The sequence below is a fragment of the Perca flavescens genome, chromosome 4 (genome assembly GCF_004354835.1).
Source record: "Perca flavescens isolate YP-PL-M2 chromosome 4, PFLA_1.0, whole genome shotgun sequence".
Taxonomy (NCBI): domain Eukaryota; kingdom Metazoa; phylum Chordata; class Actinopteri; order Perciformes; family Percidae; genus Perca; species Perca flavescens.
This window is the reverse complement of record NC_041334.1, coordinates 27,344,416-27,365,576: the sequence shown is the minus strand read 5'-3', so window position 1 is coordinate 27,365,576 and position 21,161 is coordinate 27,344,416. Positions and strand designations below refer to the sequence as shown.

General features: G+C 39.5%; 1 protein-coding gene across 1 annotated transcript; it reads left to right on the top strand.

Annotated features, from left to right (window-relative positions):
• The first annotated feature begins 902 nt into the window (after window positions 1–902).
• LOC114553734 (arf-GAP with GTPase, ANK repeat and PH domain-containing protein 1) lies at window positions 903–17,195 on the top strand. Its single transcript, XM_028575074.1, has 19 exons — window positions 903–2,037; window positions 7,036–7,094; window positions 7,215–7,302; window positions 7,861–7,946; window positions 8,054–8,195; window positions 8,278–8,412; window positions 8,511–8,632; window positions 8,910–9,071; window positions 9,940–10,023; window positions 10,287–10,391; window positions 10,479–10,638; window positions 11,131–11,259; window positions 11,348–11,485; window positions 12,308–12,367; window positions 12,774–12,925; window positions 13,712–13,802; window positions 14,642–14,864; window positions 16,158–16,461; window positions 16,905–17,195. Exons 1-19 carry the CDS (start codon window positions 903–905, stop codon window positions 17,193–17,195), a joined length of 3,666 nt encoding a protein of 1,221 aa, XP_028430875.1.
• Window positions 17,196–21,161: the final 3,966 nt, after the last annotated feature.

Below are 21,161 nucleotides of genomic sequence, written 5' to 3'. Positions count from 1 at the left end.
TTCATAATTTTATGCATGACATTGTCGAACGGAGGCTCCAGCTGCCAGACGCTTCGTGACAAGTGAATGATTTCCATTTTGATTTGTTTGCACCCTGTTCCCTTTAACCGGTTTTTTTTTTCTTGGACTCATCAGCTGGAGCTCTATTTTTGTCAGCCTTATTTCATGTGCCGTTTGATATGAATGGTTATCTGATGGCGAGATAAATTCAAATCCTATGTACAAGGAACTGTGCAATGGATATTCATCAGGAAAAATGAAGGTAGGATATTAGCAAAATCCAAGACACATACTGTAGTAAGGTGGCATTATTCAACCAGTATTCATTTTAGTCCTTTAGTCAAGAAATGGATCATCCGAATGTGTTGGCTGTTGCATAATTCCAGGCTGAAATCTGAGCCTGAGACATCAACACAGTGAAAATAAATGTCTTCTTATAGCTATCCGTGCGTCTACATGTGAGATTTTCACAGAATCAATGAGAGAGAAAGGGAGGTAAGGATTATGAATGAATCAGCGGTAGAGACCAGTAGTATCTGTGTGCATTGAAAAGGATTAAAGGAGGCATTAAAAAACAGTCTAGACTTGTTTCACCACTGGGTCATCCTTTTAAATATATTCTAGAAATTTGCATTTTGAAGCATTCCTCTTTTTTTTCACTGACTCATCATGTCTTTATTGAGGGTTTTGAAAGGAAACTTGGATTCCTGTCAAGTGTACAGGCCTGAAATCAGACATAATCAGCTACACAAGGTTTGATCAGGCGTCCGATGTGTTTGATCTTGATTTTAGATTTTCTTTCTTCTCTTCTGCTCCAGTCTTGTCCTGGTTGCCATGACTGAGGTGTGCAGGTCTGGCTAGGTCAGAGAGCAGGTGGTACTGTGCTGAAGTCTGCTGTCCCAATGAGCAAGGCAGGCAACCCACAGAGACGCACCACCTACCTCATTTCCCTAACCCTGGTGAAGGTTGAAGCTGTGCCAGAGGATGTAGCAGGGAACCAGAGGGAGGCAATTCCAGAGGGGGAAGGGAGCCCTAAGAAGGAGGAGGAGGATGCCCCGGAAAAAGGGGAAGGACTTGTGTGTATACAAGTGGGGGGAAAAGAAAACACACAGGTGGAAGAAGAAGTGGAACAGGTGCAGCATGGCAAGTATGGCAGCCCCACTGAGAACTGGGGAAAGCCTGAAAGTAGGGAGACTCATGGACACCCAAAAGAGATTGTATCAGTTGGTAAAAGCAAAGACACTTTTTTTGTACATCCACCTGTTAGGCAAATGGTCAAAATGTATGGAGGAACTACCTCTGAGGGAACTGTGCGCAGAGAGGGGCCTCGCTCAGACGCCATGCGGCCTAAGACGGAGCTCTACAGAGAGCCCCCCATGCTCTTCCTAAAGGGTGAAAATGGAGCAGACCTGAACAGTCGCTCACGTTGCAGCCTCCCTTTTTCCATCCCGCCACAGGTCAGCCAGCGCCCTGAAGTCCTGATGAGGTCACATGCAGGAGGCAGCTCTGCATGCTGGAGGGAACTCAGAGAGGCCAATACAAACCTGTATCACTCTACTAGGACTTTGGATCGAAGGGATAACCGTTTTGGGGACCAGTCCCCCTTAATGGCAGCTACAACTCTGGGGCCTTACAGGGCGTCCTGGGCTGACAGTGACGGCAGGGGCACGCTCATTCGCCCCGGAGCTCCCATCAGCGGAGGATTTTCCGGCATAATGGCTAGGGACAGCCCTCAAGGGGAGAGATTTAAGACAGTCTCTGTTTCCTTGCCTGCACCTCCTGTCACCGACGTGTCCAGGCCTCAAAGAAAAAGTACAAGTCGTACCCTGGACAACAGCGACCTACATTCCCTCTCTGAGGACCTGAAGAAGGGGAAGGAGGGCCAGGGAGGAACAATCCAGCGCGCTCCTCCCCGTGACCGAAAGATGCTCAAGTTCATTAGTGGCATTTTCACCAAAAGTACAGCGGTGCCAGCCAGCGTCAGCACCGCACCTCCTCTCTATCCAGCTGTGGAAAGGGGATCAAGTGAGGAGGAAGGTAAGGCCACCTCATGCATCTACTATTACTACTACTGTCTAAAAAACACCGTCACATCTGGTGTTTCACTTTCTCGGTGCTCACTTAGGCTAAAATTAAGCGATTTAATACCATTTTATTTAATGTTATTACACAGGATCACATTAATTCTCATTTATATTGCCCTCTCTGGAGTTGTGTGAACCTAAACCAAAACAATGTGCTCCCACTCAGCTCCAGTAATGCTCTACTGCTCTTCTAAGTCATTCATTTACTTAAACATTTCATTTATTTGGGCATAGTTGCTGTAAATTACACACAGTTGCCATATTCAATTATTAGGTGAGCATACATTTATCATGCTTACTGTCATGCAAAGTGGTTTTGAATTGGCTTTAGCACTAAAATAAATTCAGTGTCTTCTGTGGTTATTTTCATTCATAATAAACTGTTGTACTTTTCTTAGATGACACATGTTAACTGAAGGCTTTACTGATGAACAGCATCAGTGTTTGTGACGTGACCGGTAATCCTGATGTGACTGTGTCTGACATCAGCTCTCAATAACCTTTCTAGTCTTTAAGGGATTTGGTGCAACAGTTCTCTTTCATTGCTGCCCTTAGCTCTGAAACTATTTCTCAGGGCTACGCTATAACGTCCGTTGACGACATCTGGTGAAAATATATTGCCAATCATATTTAATAATATGAGGATCTTTAATGGGAGCTGCAGAAAGGGAACAATGCAGCACACTTTCAAAACAAAATTACATCTGAAGCAAGGCTGAATAAGCAGGGCAGGTATTAGGTATTAAAGGTTAACTGTTAAAAGAATAGGTGACATTTATCCTGTAAATAGTCAGATTTAACTCCATCATGGCACAAATGGGTAAATCATAACTCAGATTCATTCATGATCTAGAGCTAAAACAATTAACTGACATTTTATCAACAACTATTTGACAATCGATTAATCCTTTAAGAAATGTTTCAAGCAAAAATACCAAACATTCTTTGTTTTTTGCTTCTCAAATGTGAGGATTTGCTGCATTTCTTTGTCTCCTGTGATAGTCCTCATTATTTCTGAGGTTTTGGAGTAAATATTGGGGTAAGCTATTTGAATATGTCACATTGGATTGTAGGAAATAGTCATGGGTATTTTTCACTATTTTCTGTCATTTCATAGACCAAACAACCAATTATTCGAAGCCCTATATTGATCACTAAATCATCTCACTAGGTCATCTTAAGCGTCAAGTTAATCATCTTCCTTGACAAAAGCCGGATCTGTTTCTAAAGATCTAAAGTGTAGTAAAACAAAAAGATATGACAAACATACAGTTCAACTAAAACCAGCTATAGATAGGATATTAACTACATTAATGTTGCAGAAAAAGTTTTAATAAATTAGTTCTTTATCAGCTTCACTGTACATTTTCATAGTGAAGAAGGTTAAAATGCTGGGTAACACTTTACTTGAAGGTATCTACATAAGAGTGACGTGACACTGTCATGAACACATGAACCCTAACTTGTCATGAACACATGAACCCTAACTTGTCATGACAAAAACCAAATGACACTTACCAAAACAATCGTTATGTCATAAACGTTTATGACTTGTTTATGTTTATGACACGTTCATGACAGTGTCATGTCACTCTTATGTAGATACCTTCAAGTAAAGTGTAACCAAATGCTGTAACATTAAAGTGCTTTCACTACTTTCAGTAATGTAATCAATGTTGTGGATTTCTCTTTTGAGGAATTCCCCAAACCCTGACACTCAAACAAATAGAAATCACTTCAGTCTTGTCAAAAACTACGAAAACACTTATTAATTATTAAGAAATATTAAGACCTCCTCCATTTGAAAGAAATGAAATGATGCGACTTTATCAATCTTTAATCTTTATTGATACGTTCTAAAGAAAATCTTTGACAGAGAGTGTGGCTTTGGAGTAAGCTCTGAATAATTTGTCAGGAGTAAGTGGGACATGAATAATTAAGGTTGGGGATACACAGAGCTGTGTTCATCGGAGGAGTGAGGAGAACAGGAACCCGCAACTTCCTGCTCTGTGCGTGGAGTTAATCAGCCTTCTAATGGAGCCTATTCATTCGTCAACATTGTGTTTAAGTGTTTAGGAGCCGCACAGTCAACGTTGTGTCTTGTTGAACCTGTAATTTCCATGTTATGTCAGTATTCTGATGATTGGTACATAATTGATCATATTTAATTTAGAAAGAAATGGTCATCGTTGTCAAGGCATGCACGCATTCGCATATTTTTAGCATTAAGAGCACACAGGTGGTCTCTCTGCCTCTCACACATGTCGCTGTATCCATGAGAGACAATTTATTGTATAGAGACCCAGGCTGGAGGCTTCTGGAAAATGGAGTTGCCATGGCAACAGCACGCCGTGAGAGATGCTATTTGGTCTGTGGCGTGAAGCTGCTGATGGAGGGGGGCGTGGGAGTTGAGGTAGAGTATAGGGGGGGGGGTTAAAGTTAGAATCTGTGTCCCTGGAAAAGCCGGCCAATGGCGTGGCTCCGCCCGAGCTCAACGTAACCCAAACAGCTTGTGTTTGTGTGTGTGTGTGTGTGTGTGTGTGTGTGTGTGTGTGTGTGTGAAGTTAAACCTTTAAAATGTCAAACATGTTTGTCAATAGAGGAAAGTATTGTACATAATTCCATAAAAGAAATCCGTTTGTTTTAAGAATTGTTTCCATGATCATTTTCTTGCCACCAGTGGATTTATCTGTGTTATCTTGCCTTGTTTCAGGATAGTGACACTATTGGAGGTATTCCATTATAATGTACCGGTCAAATCTATATTTTGTTTGAAGAAAAACCTTAAGACTGAATATGAGAGACTTTTAATTCATATTTTGTGTAGAGTGTGGAACAGAAATATAGCCATGACCTTAAAGTTGAATTAGAGTAATACAACTAAGAATAAGAATACATTTGAATAGTTGCTGTAGTGCCATAACTCTACTAAAAACTGAAAAAATGCAACTAACCTTATTTGGCCTTTTTACAACGTCTTATTTTAGTACCAAATCTGATAATGTACTCAACCGACTGCTACACAATAAACCTGCACAGCTGGTGGATCATTATGATCACAGTTAGGCGATGAAGTAGATATATTTGGCCATAATCTCACAAACTATATATCATCATGACACTTGGAACATAATGTAGGTTTTTGAAATTAAAACTCAGTCATCATGTTGTCCTTATCAGTAAAACCAAAGCCAGAAAACCAACCCCTAATAGATCATCTTATGAATGTTAAAGCTCAAATATGATAAAATGAGATGCATCAGGTTTTCAAAGGGAGTTAATTTACATTAGACATGTTAGACTTTTCTATAATCTAAATGATAGCTTTTGTCTTCATAGGGTTGTTTCATAGTGTAGTTTATAAGTCATTACATTTAGTCAAATTCTGCTTTTCAAAAACTGTCAAGAGCTGAAAGAGGAATGAGATTACTTATCTCTGGAGATGCTGATGTCTGCCACAACCTAAAAAAGAAATTCTGTAACTAGATGACTCACTTGACAGCAGTTATCTTCTATCATATCTTAAAGAGCCATTTAATTTTTGTCTGATGCTAAATAAAGTTGCCCATAAAGTAACCAAAATCACAACACTATTGATCATCCAGTATAAAAACATCCATCTTGTCATCCAAGTCATTTGGTCCCTTAAGGCAAAATTTTCTTACAAGAAAATAAATTAACTAGTGCCGTAATTTCACTTTCCACAGTGCAGTTTCCTCTTTTTATGAAATACTTTAATTTTGGTCAGTAATAATAAACTCTCAAGCAAAACATCTTTCATTAACACATCATTTTTATTTTAGCTGATTTTACTTTTTTTCCTGATGTAATTCTGCTCCTTTCAAATGCTTTTTGAATCAGTCCACAGAGCACCAAGTGGCATATTCTCTCTTCTTTTGGTAGACACCAACTTCTATAAAATTCATGAAATGTGGGAAACTGCACTGGGAACAAGATGAATTATCTCACCAAAGCTAAAGAATAATACATTTTCAAGGCTGAATAGTTTTTTAGGAATCTTTTTTTGCAGGGTAACCATAATGAAAGGCAAAATATGGCATGTTTAACAATGTTTTTTTTACATGCATATGTTGACAAATGTGTATAACTTGATGACATTCTGTGGATGCTCACTGTGGCTGTGTGGGAGCTGCAGCCTCTCTGCACCCAGTGGGGAGGCTTGGACACCCTGACTCGCCTCACTGTGCTGTGTTCACAGGCAGTCAGACCAAATCTGGCCGGCAGTCAGCGGCCACTCTTTTAAAGGACCATTCCAACATTTTGGGAAATAGGCTTATTTAATTTAGTCAGAGAGACGAAGAGTCCGGTAACAACTTCTTCTGTGGTCATTTCCAGAAATAGATCTAGTTTAGCTTAGCTTAGCACAAAGACTGTATGGGCATGGTTAGCCTGGTTAGCTTTTTTTTAAACCAGTGAGCAGAGGTATGCTCCTCATCGCGAAAGTGCTTAATTTTTATTTCTCTGACTCTGAACAAAAAACCCAGGTGAGTCATGGGTGTGTTGGTGGCTAGTTTGGATGCTAACAACATACAACGTGTAAATAAGATGGGAGAAGGTTTTGGAGTTGTTGAAGGTATTTTTTCTCTTGATGGAGGCAAATCTTTATTTCCTATTCGTACCATTACTGACCCCCTGTATGACACACTTCTTAAAGCAGTCTGACATTTTGTTTTAATAGTAAGCTGGCTTGCTCACAGTCAGATGAGAAGGTCGATGATCATGTTAGTTTTTCCAGTATAGAAATGGATGTGAAGAGTTTTTTTTGTTTGTTTTTTGTTTTGTTTTTTTTTAGCTTAGTTAGCGTGTTAGCCCAAATGTTAGTTCTGTTATCCTGGATCTTGTTACATAGCAAGTTACCAATACATTTTGTACTTTTTATTAATGAATCCCCTCTCTCTCTCCTTTTTTGCTGTCATGTTTCTTTCTTTAGCTGCATGCACCAGCAGTCAAGAATGGACCATGAGCCAAACTATACAAGAGCTTCACCTGGTAAGCATCAGGGCATAGCTTTTACAAACTGGTGAGTGGGATTTAATACTGAATTAATATTCTCTCTCTCTCTCTCTCTCTCTCTCTCTCTCTCTCTGTCCATGTGTTTGTGCTCTTCAGGGTGTTTTGGGAGGTCTGTGCAGTGGGAAGTCCGCTCTGGTCCACAGGCACTTGACAGGAAGTTACCTGCAGCTGGAGAATGCTGAGGGTTGGTTTCACATGTCCTCATCTACAACCGTTATGTGTGTTTTTCTCTGACAATGTCAGTACACAACTGACATTAGAGCTTAATAATATTTATTTTTTTCTTCTTTATTTAGCACATCAAAATAATTTGTACATAGTAACCAATCCATCATTACAAAAAAACATGTGCAAGGAAGACAATAAACTTATAAGCTTATAAAGTGTCTCCCTTTAATATAGAGTATGATTACAGTTTAATATGTAACAATAAAGGACAAAAAAAATCGAATAACAGAGCAAAATATACACATCAATAAGTTTATATGTAGAAAAAAAAGAGACAAAAACAAACAATAAAGAAAAGAAAAGAGAAAAATTAAATAATAAAAATAAAGAAACCAACAATAAAAGAAGAAAGAGATGAAATATAAAGTGTATTACATTAATACTGGCTACATTCAATTTAGATGAGCCAGGGCCAGGGCCAGGGCCAGGGCATGCTATTAATGTTATTAGTTATACGTGTGAACTGCAAAAATATCGATAACAACTCTTGTTTATTCCTACTGTGTATTTGCAGGTCGCCAGTACATTAAGGACGTCCTGGTGGATGGACAGAGCCACGTGTTGATAATCAGAGAAGAAACAGAACTCCCGGGTGCTCAGGTGGGTTTGAACTTGGTTAATGTGGACAACTAATTATACTTGATATAATCTAGCCCTTACTGCCAGAGTGCTGCTCTTCTTTTTCTCCTCCTCCCTTCTCTCTTTAGTTTGCAAGTTGGGTGGATGCAGTTATCTTGGTCTTCAGTTTGGAAAACGAGGCCAGCTTCCAGGAAGTTTACAGAATCTACCACCAGCTCGCTACCCACCGGCCCATTTCTGAGATACCTTTCATAGTAGTCGGCACTCAGGGTAAGACACTCACACGCAACACGTGCTTTGATTCAAATGTTTACATGAGTGAACTTATATTTGCGATTTGTGCTTTTTCTAGATAAGATCAGCAGCACCAACCCCAGAGTAATAGATGATGCCAGGGCCAGACAGCTCTGCTCAGACGTGCGGCGCTGCACCTACTATGAAACCTGTGCAACGTATGGCCTCAATGTGAACAGAGTCTTCACTGATGGTATGTGTGCAGACCAGAGCATTGAGGATTATGCTGCAGAAGATGCAGATGTATGAAGGTTATGTGTCTATTTTAAAGTTGTTTTTTTGGTTCCACAGCTGCTCAGAAGATCATGGCAGCCAAGAAGCAAGCTGCTCTACTGGCTTCCTGTAAATCTCTCCCTAACTCTCCCAGTCACTCTGGAGGCTCCACCCCCGTTTCAGGTGTCTTTCCAGGACAGGTAAAATGTCTATCTGTTCCACACTAACTGAAAAAATGGCGTGTGCCTTTTCTTACCTCGTGTATTGCATATTTTATTCTTCTGTCAGGCTATTTTTAAAGGCTGTCGGCATGCTGTTGTAACAGACTCAATTATTTATATAATTACTAAAATTTGTCCCTCAACTATTACTTCATATCCCCCCCACCCAAACTCAATTATCTCATTTTTTTCCCTCAACTATTACTTCATAATCCCCCCCCCTCCTCCTCCTGCTCTGGCTCTTTACTCTCTTTAGGCCAGTAACGGTGGTCAGAGCAGTGATTACTCCTCATCACTTCCCTCCACTCCTGTGATCAGTCATAAAGAGATTGGCAAGACAATGAGAGGGGAAAAGCAGGATAGTGCCACGCCTGGGTCTGTCCGCAGTGCCACCCGGAGACGCACCTCCAGATTTGCGGTACATAACGGTCAAGTGATTGTTTTTTGTTTTTTTTTATGCCCCCTTTTATTTTAATCCTCTTTCCCTTTTTTTTCTTCTTTTCTTTTTTACGTTTTATAACGCTGTGATATGGATTTGGCTGTACTGTGATAGAGTGGCTTTGAATTGTCAAAACAGCAACACATGTTTTCAGATAAGAAAAGGTAGGTGAAGAAAAAGATAGGCAATGCCTTCTCAAACATTTTTCATATTTTATTTCAAAAATGCCCTGTGTCACCCTGCAGTTATTCACATTATCTTTGATGTTTATAGTCTGAAAACTAAACTGCATGAAACAGCCTTTTTCCCCAAACATAATTGTCAAATAACATATTTGGAAACTTAATTCATAATTTAGAAACGGCCATAACTTGGTTTAGGATTTGACTTGTCAACAGGAACTTTATAAACAGCGTACACATCAACTTTTGATCAATTTGGGGCTGAATGGTGAATATATAATGTAAAGTCTGTGTTCTGTATTAGTTTTAAAATTTTATTAGGAACTCAGTTTATTGCTTTAAAACATGGTGGGATTATCTGAAATTGTATTTAGAAAATTACTATCATCGCTACAAGTGACCCCTTTCACATTATTAGCAATTATTTTATCCATTGTTAATATAGAAAATGTTGATTAGTGCAGCTTTAATGTAAGGCTGAATGGCACTAATATTACACTCATTTCTATAGATTTTGCTTACATTTCCAAACCAGCAGAAACTCATATTTCCAAATACTGTTTATGGCTTTGTAATGAAATGTACAGTAATCTGTAAGGAAAACTTCCATAATTACCCCATTATTGCCTTTGATGCCGATATTGGTCCTCTTGTACTTTGTTTAGGGTCGGAGAGGCAGTGACTCAAACAGAAGGAGTGCAGACTGTAAGGGAGATCTGGGCAGTGGACGCTCCATTCCAATCAAACAGGTAGGACACAGATTTGCACTGGATGCAGAAAAAAGTATGATGTATCTAATTACCCTCTGCAGAGGACAGCACACCAGCAGTCACTTCAAATCAAATGTGTAAAAGCAGTTTCAGCAAGTGTTGTGATCTCCCATATTGGGCTGATGAATAGGATAGTGGATGCTTTTGGCAGCCGGCACTCATCATGCTGTCGAAATGTGCAAGATGAACACACAAGACATTTGAAATAAATTCTCACTCTTCGGTTTTGTCACCTCCATCAGGGCATCTTGCTGAAGCGCAGCGGGAACTCGCTCAACAAAGAGTGGAAGAAGAAGTATGTCACGCTGTCCAACGACGGCATACTGTCCTATCACTCCAGTGTCAATGTGAGTCAGTGTGTTGACGGAGCTCTAAAGCATTGTGCTGCTGACGGCTAGTGGTTGATGTGTAATGGCTGATGTTTGGCTTGGCAGGACTACATGCTAAATGCTCCTGGGAAGGAGATGGACCTGCTGCGAGTGACAGTGAAGGTGCCAGGAAAGCGACCGCCTCGTGCTGTACCTGCCAGTGGCCTTCCAGTCGGGCTCAACGGGCGCGCCAAAGATGTGCCGGGACCTGAGGGTGTCGGCCCAGGTCAATATATATATATATATATATTCTTTAGATGCCTCAACAAAGTACACAAAGCTAAACTAATTCCTTTACCAAAATCTGTGCATAAGCATAAAACAATAACAAAAAATGCAATCTAACTGCTGTTTTCTAACTATTAGAAAATTATAGCAATAGACTTTGTGGAGCTGGGGTGCATGTGAGTTAGGTGACGTCAGAAATACAAAAAAAATCCATGGTTTCTTGTATTTTAAGACTTTCTCTGTGAAGAGGGCTCAAGCTTCTATTCCAGGGAGGGAAAATGAAAGGAAAAATCTTTGCAAAAGGACAAAAGAGCATCATAACGGATCCTGAAGTTTTTTTTCAGGACTTCTTGAGTCATACTATTTTCTCTGGAGTTCACACAAAAATCAGGAATGTGTTTTATGTCAGTACCTCTGTTTTACATCTGCTTTGTTTGTGTAAATGACTTTATTATTAAGTGCATGCTTGCTATCATCTTATCATCTTTAGTCCCTGTAAGCGCCAGCAGCCTCCTGCAAGTGGAGGAGATGGAAGGGCTGGGTGGTGAGTTGTTCCTGAGGAGCAACCGAGCCGTGCAGCGGTGTCCCTCTACACTATCAAACCATGCTCAAAGTGTTGGTGAGTAAACCTTCATCTTTTAAAAAACATGCATGTTTTGTACCAGATAAATGTAATTTGGTATGTTTTTGTGTGATCTCGTTGCAAGACTCTGCAGTCGAGGGTGTGTCCAGCTCCTCCTCCACCAAAGACGTAGGCTCCTCCTCCCCAGTGACAGACAGGAAGAAGCATCGCAGAAAGAAGAGCATGAACCAGAAAGGAGATGCAACCATTGGCCAAGCAGATGGTAAACCCCATAACCTCCATATGTTTGTTTTATACAGTGCTGCTCATGAGTATAGGAACCCCTGCTAAAGTTGAATAAAAAGAGGAATAAAAAAATCATCTTTTGGAAATTGATCTTAATGCCTTAATTGAAAAAATTAGGAAAAATCCAACCTTTGAGAACACCAATTTTCTTTGTGAATGAATAATGTATCGTAAATAAATAAATGTTCTTCCTTAAAATACAGGGGGCATTTCCCTTCGCCATACCTAGAGATTGGCATGGTTTTATTTCAGTTAGCCTAATAGCTGGTTTGATTTGCATTGAGAGATGATCTTATGGAAAGTACCCCATGCCAATCTCCAGGTATGGTGAAGGGTATGTGATGATGTGGGGGGCTATTTTAATTTGAAAGGCCAAAGGAACTTTATCAGGATGCATAGTATCCTGGATCCATGAAATAACTGGCCTTTAAAAATAAAAATATGCCTGCCTCAATGGGAGTTTAACATAGGGGTGTCTATACTTATGCCCCCTGTATTTTAAGGAAGAACATTTATTTATTTACGATACATTATTCATTCACAAAGAAAAATTGGTGTCCTTAAAAGTTGGATTTTTCCTAATTTTTTTAATTAAGACATTAAGATCAATTTCCAAAAGATGATTTTTTTATTCCTCTTTTTAGTCAACTTTAGCATGGGTTCCTATACTCATGAGCAGCACTGTATTCAGCATTTAGCAAGTCCCCCAACGATAAAAGCAACAATCATACTCCAATGTATTATTTCCTCTCTTTTATCTTGTTGGCATTTCTGTGACTTTTTCTATCTTCTCATGCAGCCAAACGCAAACTGTGGAAACTTAAAAGCTTTGGTAGCTTAAGAAACGTAAGCAAGACAGGTAATGTTGATCTGTCATGCTGCATCTTTTAAACTCTGGCGGACCCTCTGTCACCTTGTGTTGCTGTTCTTTTGCTTTCCTGTCACATTAGGGAGGGACATTATATCCTTATATCAAGGTTTTGTTGTAGAATGGCTAAATTACATGCATCTAAATTATTGTTGTATGTACAGTATGTACATTTTAGCATGTGGTTATAGACTTTCTTATGCCTAATAGTGGCCAGACATGGATGCTTAACTGCACTGATGCAAGCAAACTTGTCAACAAGTCTTTTTTGTTCATAATGTTAACAGACTATTAATTAAATATCTACATTTGTGTGAATGCTTTAACTTTCCACATGGGCAAAAATAGTCCATGATGAAATATATCTTGTTTCTATACTCATGTTTTTCTGTGTCAGATGAGGATAACTTTGACTTCCTCATCGTGTCGAGCACCGGCCAAACATGGCACTTTGAAGCCCAAAGTGTGGAGGAGAGGGACTCCTGGGTCCAAGCCATTGAGAGCCAGATCCTGGCCAGCCTGCAGCTCTGTGAGAGCAGCAAAAACAAGGCAAGAATGAACAAAATGCAACATAAATTGAATTGACAAATAACAAACAAATTATAAATAGTTTCACGTTTCATGCAGAGGTGCACTGCAAGTCTACGGAACGATTCTTTAGGTTTTTGTTGGCAGAGATACACATACAGGATATAAGTGCTCAGCTGTTCCACAAATTTATTCTACTACATGAAATGTAAATTTAGATGCATCTGCCCTTGGAAGCACATTTGGAGGGCCGTACACTAATTTTGAGTGCTGTGTATTTGCACCCTGGGACTCCTGGATAAGAACAGTTTTCTCTCAGGAGAGGCTGGCCTAGGAAACTGTTACTGCTGCTACTTTTAAAAGGATGAGGGCAGCTAATTTGATTGGCCATTACCAAAAACCCACCCCATCTCCTGTACTGTATGTTTCGGACTAACAGTCCTGTCCACTAATGGGCTGTGCTGGTTTCTGTTCTTGAGTGAGTACCGCCCGGGGTTGAACTAGTTCAATCATCTAAAAAATGGTAATTGCCACTAATATAATGATTCTGAATAATAACTTTAACCCCACAATGTATTTCTTTATAAGTGTTATGAGAATTGCGTGTCCCAGGAGGCCAGAACCGATAATTTTACAGCTTTAAATGGTCCTAATAATGATTATAGCCATCTACCACTGCTTTCTCACTTGGAGATTTGGAAATTATAATCATTGTTCTTAGTAATGAGCAGTTATCAGAGCTCATATCACAGAGGGTAAGTTTGCTGGTGTTTCTCTTTTTTTAACCATACTCTGCATTTTCCACAGGCTCGCAAGAACAGCCAGAGTGAAGCAGTGGTTCTGCAGGCCATCCGCAACGCAAAGGGCAACAACTTCTGTGTTGACTGTGATGCTCCAAGTTAGTGACACATGTTAATAGATTTTCTCCTCTTTGTACATGTTTATCTGTTTCTGGTTTTGGTCTTTTCACACCTTAGACTGTCCAAAGAAGACTACCTTTGGACTATATTTTGGCATTTAAGATAATGTATTTAACATACTATATTTTTAACAGTTGCTTATTAGTTCAGATGTTGTAAAATCACAAAATAACACTGAAAGACAAATGACAAAATGGAATAACTATTTAGTTTACATGCAATAAACACTGCAACTGTGAGAGAATCCCAGATTAACCGAATTACCTTACATGCACCATCCCTCTTAGACACAATCTTCGTTTTTGTGTGTTTTCCGAATTTGAACATATTTCTTATATGCAGAGGAAAAATAGGGTTATATTTCAGTATTATTGTTTTCATATTGTGTAATTGTTTCAACTTGCTGACTTTTTAAAACAGAGATGAAATGCTTTGCTGAATCTGAACCGTGTCGTTATCCAGGCCTTGAAATAACTTTTCTTCTTCCGCAAGGAAAAATATCTGCTGAAAATATTGCAACAATGTTTATTGCTGAATGCTGAATGTTTTTCAATTGTTGGAACAGTTTAAAGAGCCAGAGTTTCAGGGGAATTTAACGTTGGGCACATTGGCCACAGATTAAACAGCCCTGCTTTAAAACCTGTCCAAACTGGATTTCAAACAACTTCAGTCACTTTTGTGGCATTACTTGGCCAAATTAGCATATGTAAATGCCACACAGCAAATTAAAACAGTAGAAATCTGTCAACCATATGCACATAGTTCAGTTTCAAATGAAGTGGCAGGCTAATTTGTTGTGTGTACCTCCTTCTTTAAGATCCAACCTGGGCCAGTCTGAATCTGGGCGCACTCATATGCATTGAGTGTTCAGGGATGCACAGAAACTTGGGGACCCATCTGTCACGTGTTCGCTCGTTGGACCTTGATGATCTGCCACGAGAGCTGACGCTGGTTCTCAGTGCCATCGGCAACCACTTGGTCAACAGTATATGGGAGGCGCGCACACTGGGCCACCGCAAACCAGCACCTGATGCTACACGGTAAAGACCATAATGTTTTGAGATGTGACATTATTGATGTGACATAAACACTGCTTTAGTTAGAATAGAATAGAATACACTTTATTGTCCCCGAGGGGAAATTTGATTTGGACATAGTGCTACAATCTGTTGCTTTACAACATAAACATGTAACAGAACGTGGTGGTGGCACGGAATGTGTGAAAAATCCGTGTGGCTACCATGGAAAACAATGCCAATGTAAAGTCATTGAGAAGATGACGTAGCATTAAGAGCGACTACGGTAGCGAGTAGTATGTAAGGCCGAAATTCCGTGTAAGGAGGTTGGTTGGTGGACAGACTTTCACCCAGGAGATCGGGGTTCGTGTCCCACGTGTCAAGTTTCCTAAAGTCGCTTTCTTCTTTTCCGTCCCGTTCTTCCACGGAACCGTAAGCACACCCATGACCTTTTCCTGAACTTAAGGGTCCGTGTTCATTTCACGGGAATTCTGTGAGACCAGGTTGGAATAAACAATAACTTTACTTTGGTTTACATCTCGGCACACGGAATTCAGGAAAGAGAGGGTGGAGAGAGTCTGCAGTGATTCTTTCGGCTTGTTTTCTGCTGCTTGCTCGTACCAGCTCTGTATGGGCTTGTACTGTTTCCTCCATATTATCTTCATAGCTGCCTTGTGTGTACTGACCAGCCTCCTTTTTAGCTGCACTGTTAAGTTGCCAAACCATGCTGTGATTCCATATCTGATGATGCTCTCCAGAACCTCCCGGTAGAACATGAGCATGATCTGGCTGCTTACTCCATACAGTCTCAGTCGCCTTAAAAAGTACAATATCTGCTGCAGTCTATTGCACAGGTGGTCAATGTGTGTTTTCCAGCAGAGAATGGACACCTAAGTATTTGTAAGACATTACCTGGATGATTTTCAGATTTTTGATGACGACTGGCTCATGGTCAATCACTTGCCTTGGGTCAAGGACCATCTCCTGTGTTTTTGTGACATTTAAGATAAGATGGTTGGTGTCCCACCACTCGATAAAGGTGTCTATCTCATCGTGGTACACAGAGGGGTTTATGTCCTTCTGGAGAAGGCTCAAAATTGCTGTATTGTCTGCGAATTTTATAATATAGTTAATTGTTAATTGTTTTACAGTATGTCTGTAGGAGTTGCATACTTAGAAATTATGTTTGTCATGTATGTTATGTGAAGTTTCAGTAGAAATAAATTGTTGTTATTCTTGAACAGGAGAAAGACAAGAAGCTGTGAATGTATTTAAATGAATATACATCAATTTTCTTTGCTTTCTTTGCTTGTTCAGTGAGGAACGGGAGTCGTGGATAAGGGCCAAATATGAGCAGAAACTGTTTGTGGCGCCGTTGCCCCCTCCCACTCCTGGCGAGGGCCCAGACATCACACTATCTGGCCGTCTTCTGTTGGCAGTGATGGAGCACAACCTCCCCAAGCTGCTGCTCCTTTTGGCCCACTGCACTAAGGAGGACATTAATGCCCCTCTCAGCCTGGCGCTCTCCTGCAGGTCTCTCTTAGCGCTAAGACTGCCTGGCTCTGCCCTGCACGCTGCCTGTCAACAGGCTGATGTGGTGATGACGCAGCTTCTTGTTTGGGTGCGTTTCCTTCCCTCTCTGTAAATAAAACCTTTGTGTGGATGGCCTCTTTTATATTACCATAGAAGGGCAATGCATAGGAATAGAGATAATGTAACAGTGAAGGTACAGTATCGACAAGGTGTTAAATCATTTTAAATGTCTTCTTAGTGTAAAATATCATGTTGAGTTATGAAAAACTGGAAAGATAATAAATGTTACCCTTCAAAAACCTCTAAGTAATTCCCTTAGCAAAAAACAAAAAGCTTTCAAATAGATGACTCAGCAGACCACTCAAGGTGATCTGTAGGTGTGAAAGGGGCTAACGCTCACTGTGTCAAACCTAGTTGGGATAATTTAAGACAAGCCTGTCAGGTTGAAGTTGCAATATATTCCACATGATAAAAATGTAGAATATTACATAATCTAATCCACTTATTTATCGTTTTTCCAATTCACTTCAGTATGGCTTTGATGTTCGGCACCGGGATGCTCAGGGGCAGACAGCTCTGGTTCTGGCTCGCAGTGCTGGCAGCCAAGAGTGTGTCGACATCTTACTTCAGTACGGATGCCCAAATGAACCGGCCTCCTCCTTTACCGTTGCCACAACAGTTGGTTTTGCAGCAGCAACCATACCCAGCTTCCCTGTTGCCATGACGCCGAGCCTAACGGTTGCTACGACACTCAAGATCTCGCACAAGAGCGGCGGCAGCACCAGCTTGAGTTACAGCACCTCTAGAAGAGCAGTGTCATAATCGAAATGTGGTGTGTGTGTGTGTGTGTGTGTGTGTGTGTGTGTGTGTGTGTGTGTGTGTGTGTGTGTGTGTGTGTGTGTGTGTGTGTGTGTGTGTGTGTTACTTTGCCCTCATACTGTCCTATACCTTCACACAGGCCTGCGGGACTGATGAACATGTTGCCAGATGTTGCACTACCTGAGGTTTTAAAGGGTGTGTGTTGTGTGTGTGTGTGTGTGTGTGTGTGTGTGTGTGTGTGTGTGTGTGTGTGTGTGTGTGTGCGCGTGCGTGCGTGCGTGTGTGTGTGTATGTCAGGGATGAAAACAAACACTGGTAATAACAGGCATGTCTGCTAGAATGATTTAACCAAAACAAAACAAAAACAACAACACAAATTTTACCTGACTACACTTTCTATGTAAGATTAAAAAAACATAATATTACATCCAGATGCCTCTGCATTCGGATTCAATAGGAATGTATTGCACTGTATACCAGCTGGTATGATTCATATTTCATAATGCAGTCAATATTCAACTTTATTCTCCACTCAGTTAAGAATGGGAATTTGCCTTCAGCCTCAAATTGCTTATCTGAGCATAGAGGGGCCAAAAGTAAAGAACTGCAATAACTTTAAGATTTCATAGACAGACGTTAACGCTAAACACATCCACACTTCTTAACTTTATTGACAACGAATGTCACATTTAAATCCAGAGTGCATATACTTTGATCAACACAGCTGGTCGTGCATAAATAATGTTGTGTAAATTGAAAAAAAAAAAACTAACTTTACAGATGCTAAAAAAGACAGGCTGCTTTAAAGATAATCAAAATAACTGTATAGAAATGCATTGATAAAAATATTATAATTCTAAAATTGTAAAAGTGCTTAATTTTCGAGATTGTTATTGTATTATTTGTACAGTTGGTTCTGTGTATAAAACTCAAAGGGTTACTTGTAGCTGTTCAGACGTTTCCGGATGCCTGATTAACTCTTTGACATCCAAGACTAATATTTCTATGTTATGTTTGTATCACCATGCGTGACATGAACACTGTACATGACGTCTGCATTAGGACTCCAGCAGTAGCTCATCATCCATACGAGTGTAATACTAGATGTGTAAATGCCTTGATTTTGATTGAATGTATACAAAAACAGATCGTTTGAGTTTTTTTTTAATTCAAGTGTTTTCCAAGATTATACAATTTTGATGGACTGTCAGGGCGTTTTCATTTTTTAATTAACTAATATTATTCATGCTGTGACTAATAGCAAGTATGGTTCAGTAGATTAAAACTCTGGTTCTGATCTATAAAACTGGGCCTTTGAATGACTATGATTATATTTGTAGGTGGATGAAAATTAACATGAAATAGAGGAAGGTTGCCCAATTTAATATGTAAAAAAATGCATAAAAAAAACCCTCCTGCAGTACTGTGTGTATTTTTGTGTTAATCTGAAGACTACTGAGTGTACATGTCTGTGATGTAGGCATCTCTTTCCATTTGTATTTTTTTACTCATGCAATGATTCATAGAGCATTCATTATCAATACACTAAGGCTACTGCTCAAGCTGTGGTGTTTTGTACAGAGTTGTGCGTGTGTGTTTTTTTTTTGTCTGGGCTCATAGCAGACGTTATTTCAAAAAGGCAGCTGAGTTAACTTTTTTGTTAAATGTTTCTATGCTGGTGCACAGAGGGTTCATGCTTCAAACTGCTAATGTTAAGAGCTGTTTTCTGGACAGGTGGAGCCACCAGCCATCTCTTAACACTTGACAATTTAAACGTGAGATCTTCTGGATCAAACCAATTATTGTTAAATACTTCAACTGGCTTTGACCTACTTCTTTCTAGGTCGATGTCATGGACTCATTTTTATACCACAAGATGGTTTCAGTTTCATGGATTCACACTAATAAAGGGATTTTTCTGGGCAAACACATATAAAGATAAAAATCACATAATATGGTAATGTTTATAGATTGATGAGCTTTTATAGATGATGTTCAGGAACTACACTGAAATATCAACACATGTAAGGTTGGTATACATGATCATAAAGGAACAGTTTGCCTAAAAACACAATTAACCTATTTCTTTCCTTACTGCTGCATAAACCTTTGCACACAAGTAGTGAAATATTAACAAATAGGGTTTTAAAAGCTATTGGAGGGCTAATGTTAGCATGGCTATAGTGAATGATAGCTAACATTTGCATTAACATGAACTAGCTGAAGTTGCTAACCGGCAGATAAACAGCTTGGTTAAAATAATGCATATTAACAGGTCACTTCTAACGACTGTTTTGATAAATTGTATTTACCTTCACTGTGAAGAGAGCCCTGGCGGTCCATGACAAGTGTGTTACATTTTGAACAAAACATTCCTCTCAACATGATTGAGACTAGTATACTTTACATCCCTCAAGATTAAATGAATGCTATAAGATTAAAATATGTTTGAAAGAGAAATATAAATGAATTCTGTAAATTACAATAAATGCGTATTTGTAAATTGAACTACCCACCATGTCCCTTCGTTTTTAGTGTAGCTGCAGCGTTCTAAACCATTTGAATACTTTTACTACTAGCATGTGGCATGCAAAACTTTACATTAATCCAGTCTGGATGATACAAAGGCGTGAACTAGGATCTCTGCATCGGCCATGGACAGAAAATGCTGTGTTGCGTAGGTGAAAAAGGCAATCTTGTTGATATATTTAATGTGCTGATCAAAAGAGAGGGTTAAATCCAATGTAACACCTAAATTCTTGGCTGTCTAACTTTGGGATATCACACAGTTGTCTAGAGTCTCTTGATGTTACTTGACTGATGTCTATGTTGACCAGCGTCTCAGTTTTATTTAAATTTAGGAGCAAGAAATTACTTGACATCCAGTTTTTTCACACTCATTTAATAATGTGGAAATGATCATCCGCCTTTATAGGCACATACAGCTGAGTATCCTCACCGTAGCAGCGGAATTTAATTCCATGACTGCATATAAACCAAAAGGTGAAATATAAAGGGAGAAAAGCAGAGGCTCAAGAACAGAACCCTGAGGTACTCTATATTTCACATCAGAAATATTGCTGTTGTATTATTATAGAAAACACTCAGATTTTAACAACGCAAGACCCAGGCTAGAGACGCCAAATCAGTTTTCTCCTTGACCAATTAAAAGCTGTACTGAGATCATTTATGACTTTAGTAAGCACAGTTTTGGAGGAGTGGCAGGCCTTGAAAGCAGACTGAATAGGTTAGAAAAGATTACTATTAAATATATGGGCTTAACGTTCTGAGACACCAGTTAAAATAAAGAGAAGTAGAAAGAGACAAGAGACAAGTTGACAATATTAAGCATTGTAGGAATTGGACAGAGATCTTTAAAAGGTTTAGCTGGTAGGGGGTTGATGAGCCAGGTGTAGGTTTAGAAACTGACACCAGCTTAGACAATGTTTCAAGACACTAAATGGGACAGAAACTAACTGGGATTCCACATATGAATATTGCACAGCAGATTTGACAGACGTAGCTGGAGATGAGGAACTCATATATCAAATGTCATTTATTTTTCTGCATAAGACATATATTATTTATCATGCAAGAATGTGTGCCAGGAGGACTGGGACAGGGACTAAATAAGGACAAAAATGAATGCTTTACCTTTAAGAATAATTTTTAGAAGAACATGTACTGACATGAATCACATTTTGCTTTACCTCACATTCACTTGTTAGAGTTACACAGATATTAACTTTGTATTTCCTTTGATACTTTATTCAGGTAGGTACATTATGTTGTTGATATCATTAAAAAGTAAAATAAGTGATACAACATGAGGCTGGATACAAGCTACACCATTTGACATAAAGGCTCTTTGATCAATTTACAGTTTAATAATTTGTATGATATGGTGCCTTTCAGATGATGCAAGTGTGTGTATCTTCCACTGAAGCATTGCACTGCTATGTAGCAGTA

Excerpts from the sequence above, each read along its gene's own strand:
- LOC114553734 (XM_028575074.1), top strand. The coding sequence starts at position 903 with ATGAGCAAGGCAGGCAACCCACAGAGACGCACCACCTACCTCATTTCC. Across the intron at positions 7,303-7,860 it reads GCAGCTGGAGAATGCTGAGG|GTCGCCAGTACATTAAGGAC; the intron begins GTTGGTTTCACA and ends GTGTATTTGCAG. Across the intron at positions 12,926-13,711 it reads GTGAGAGCAGCAAAAACAAG|GCTCGCAAGAACAGCCAGAG; the intron begins GCAAGAATGAAC and ends CATTTTCCACAG.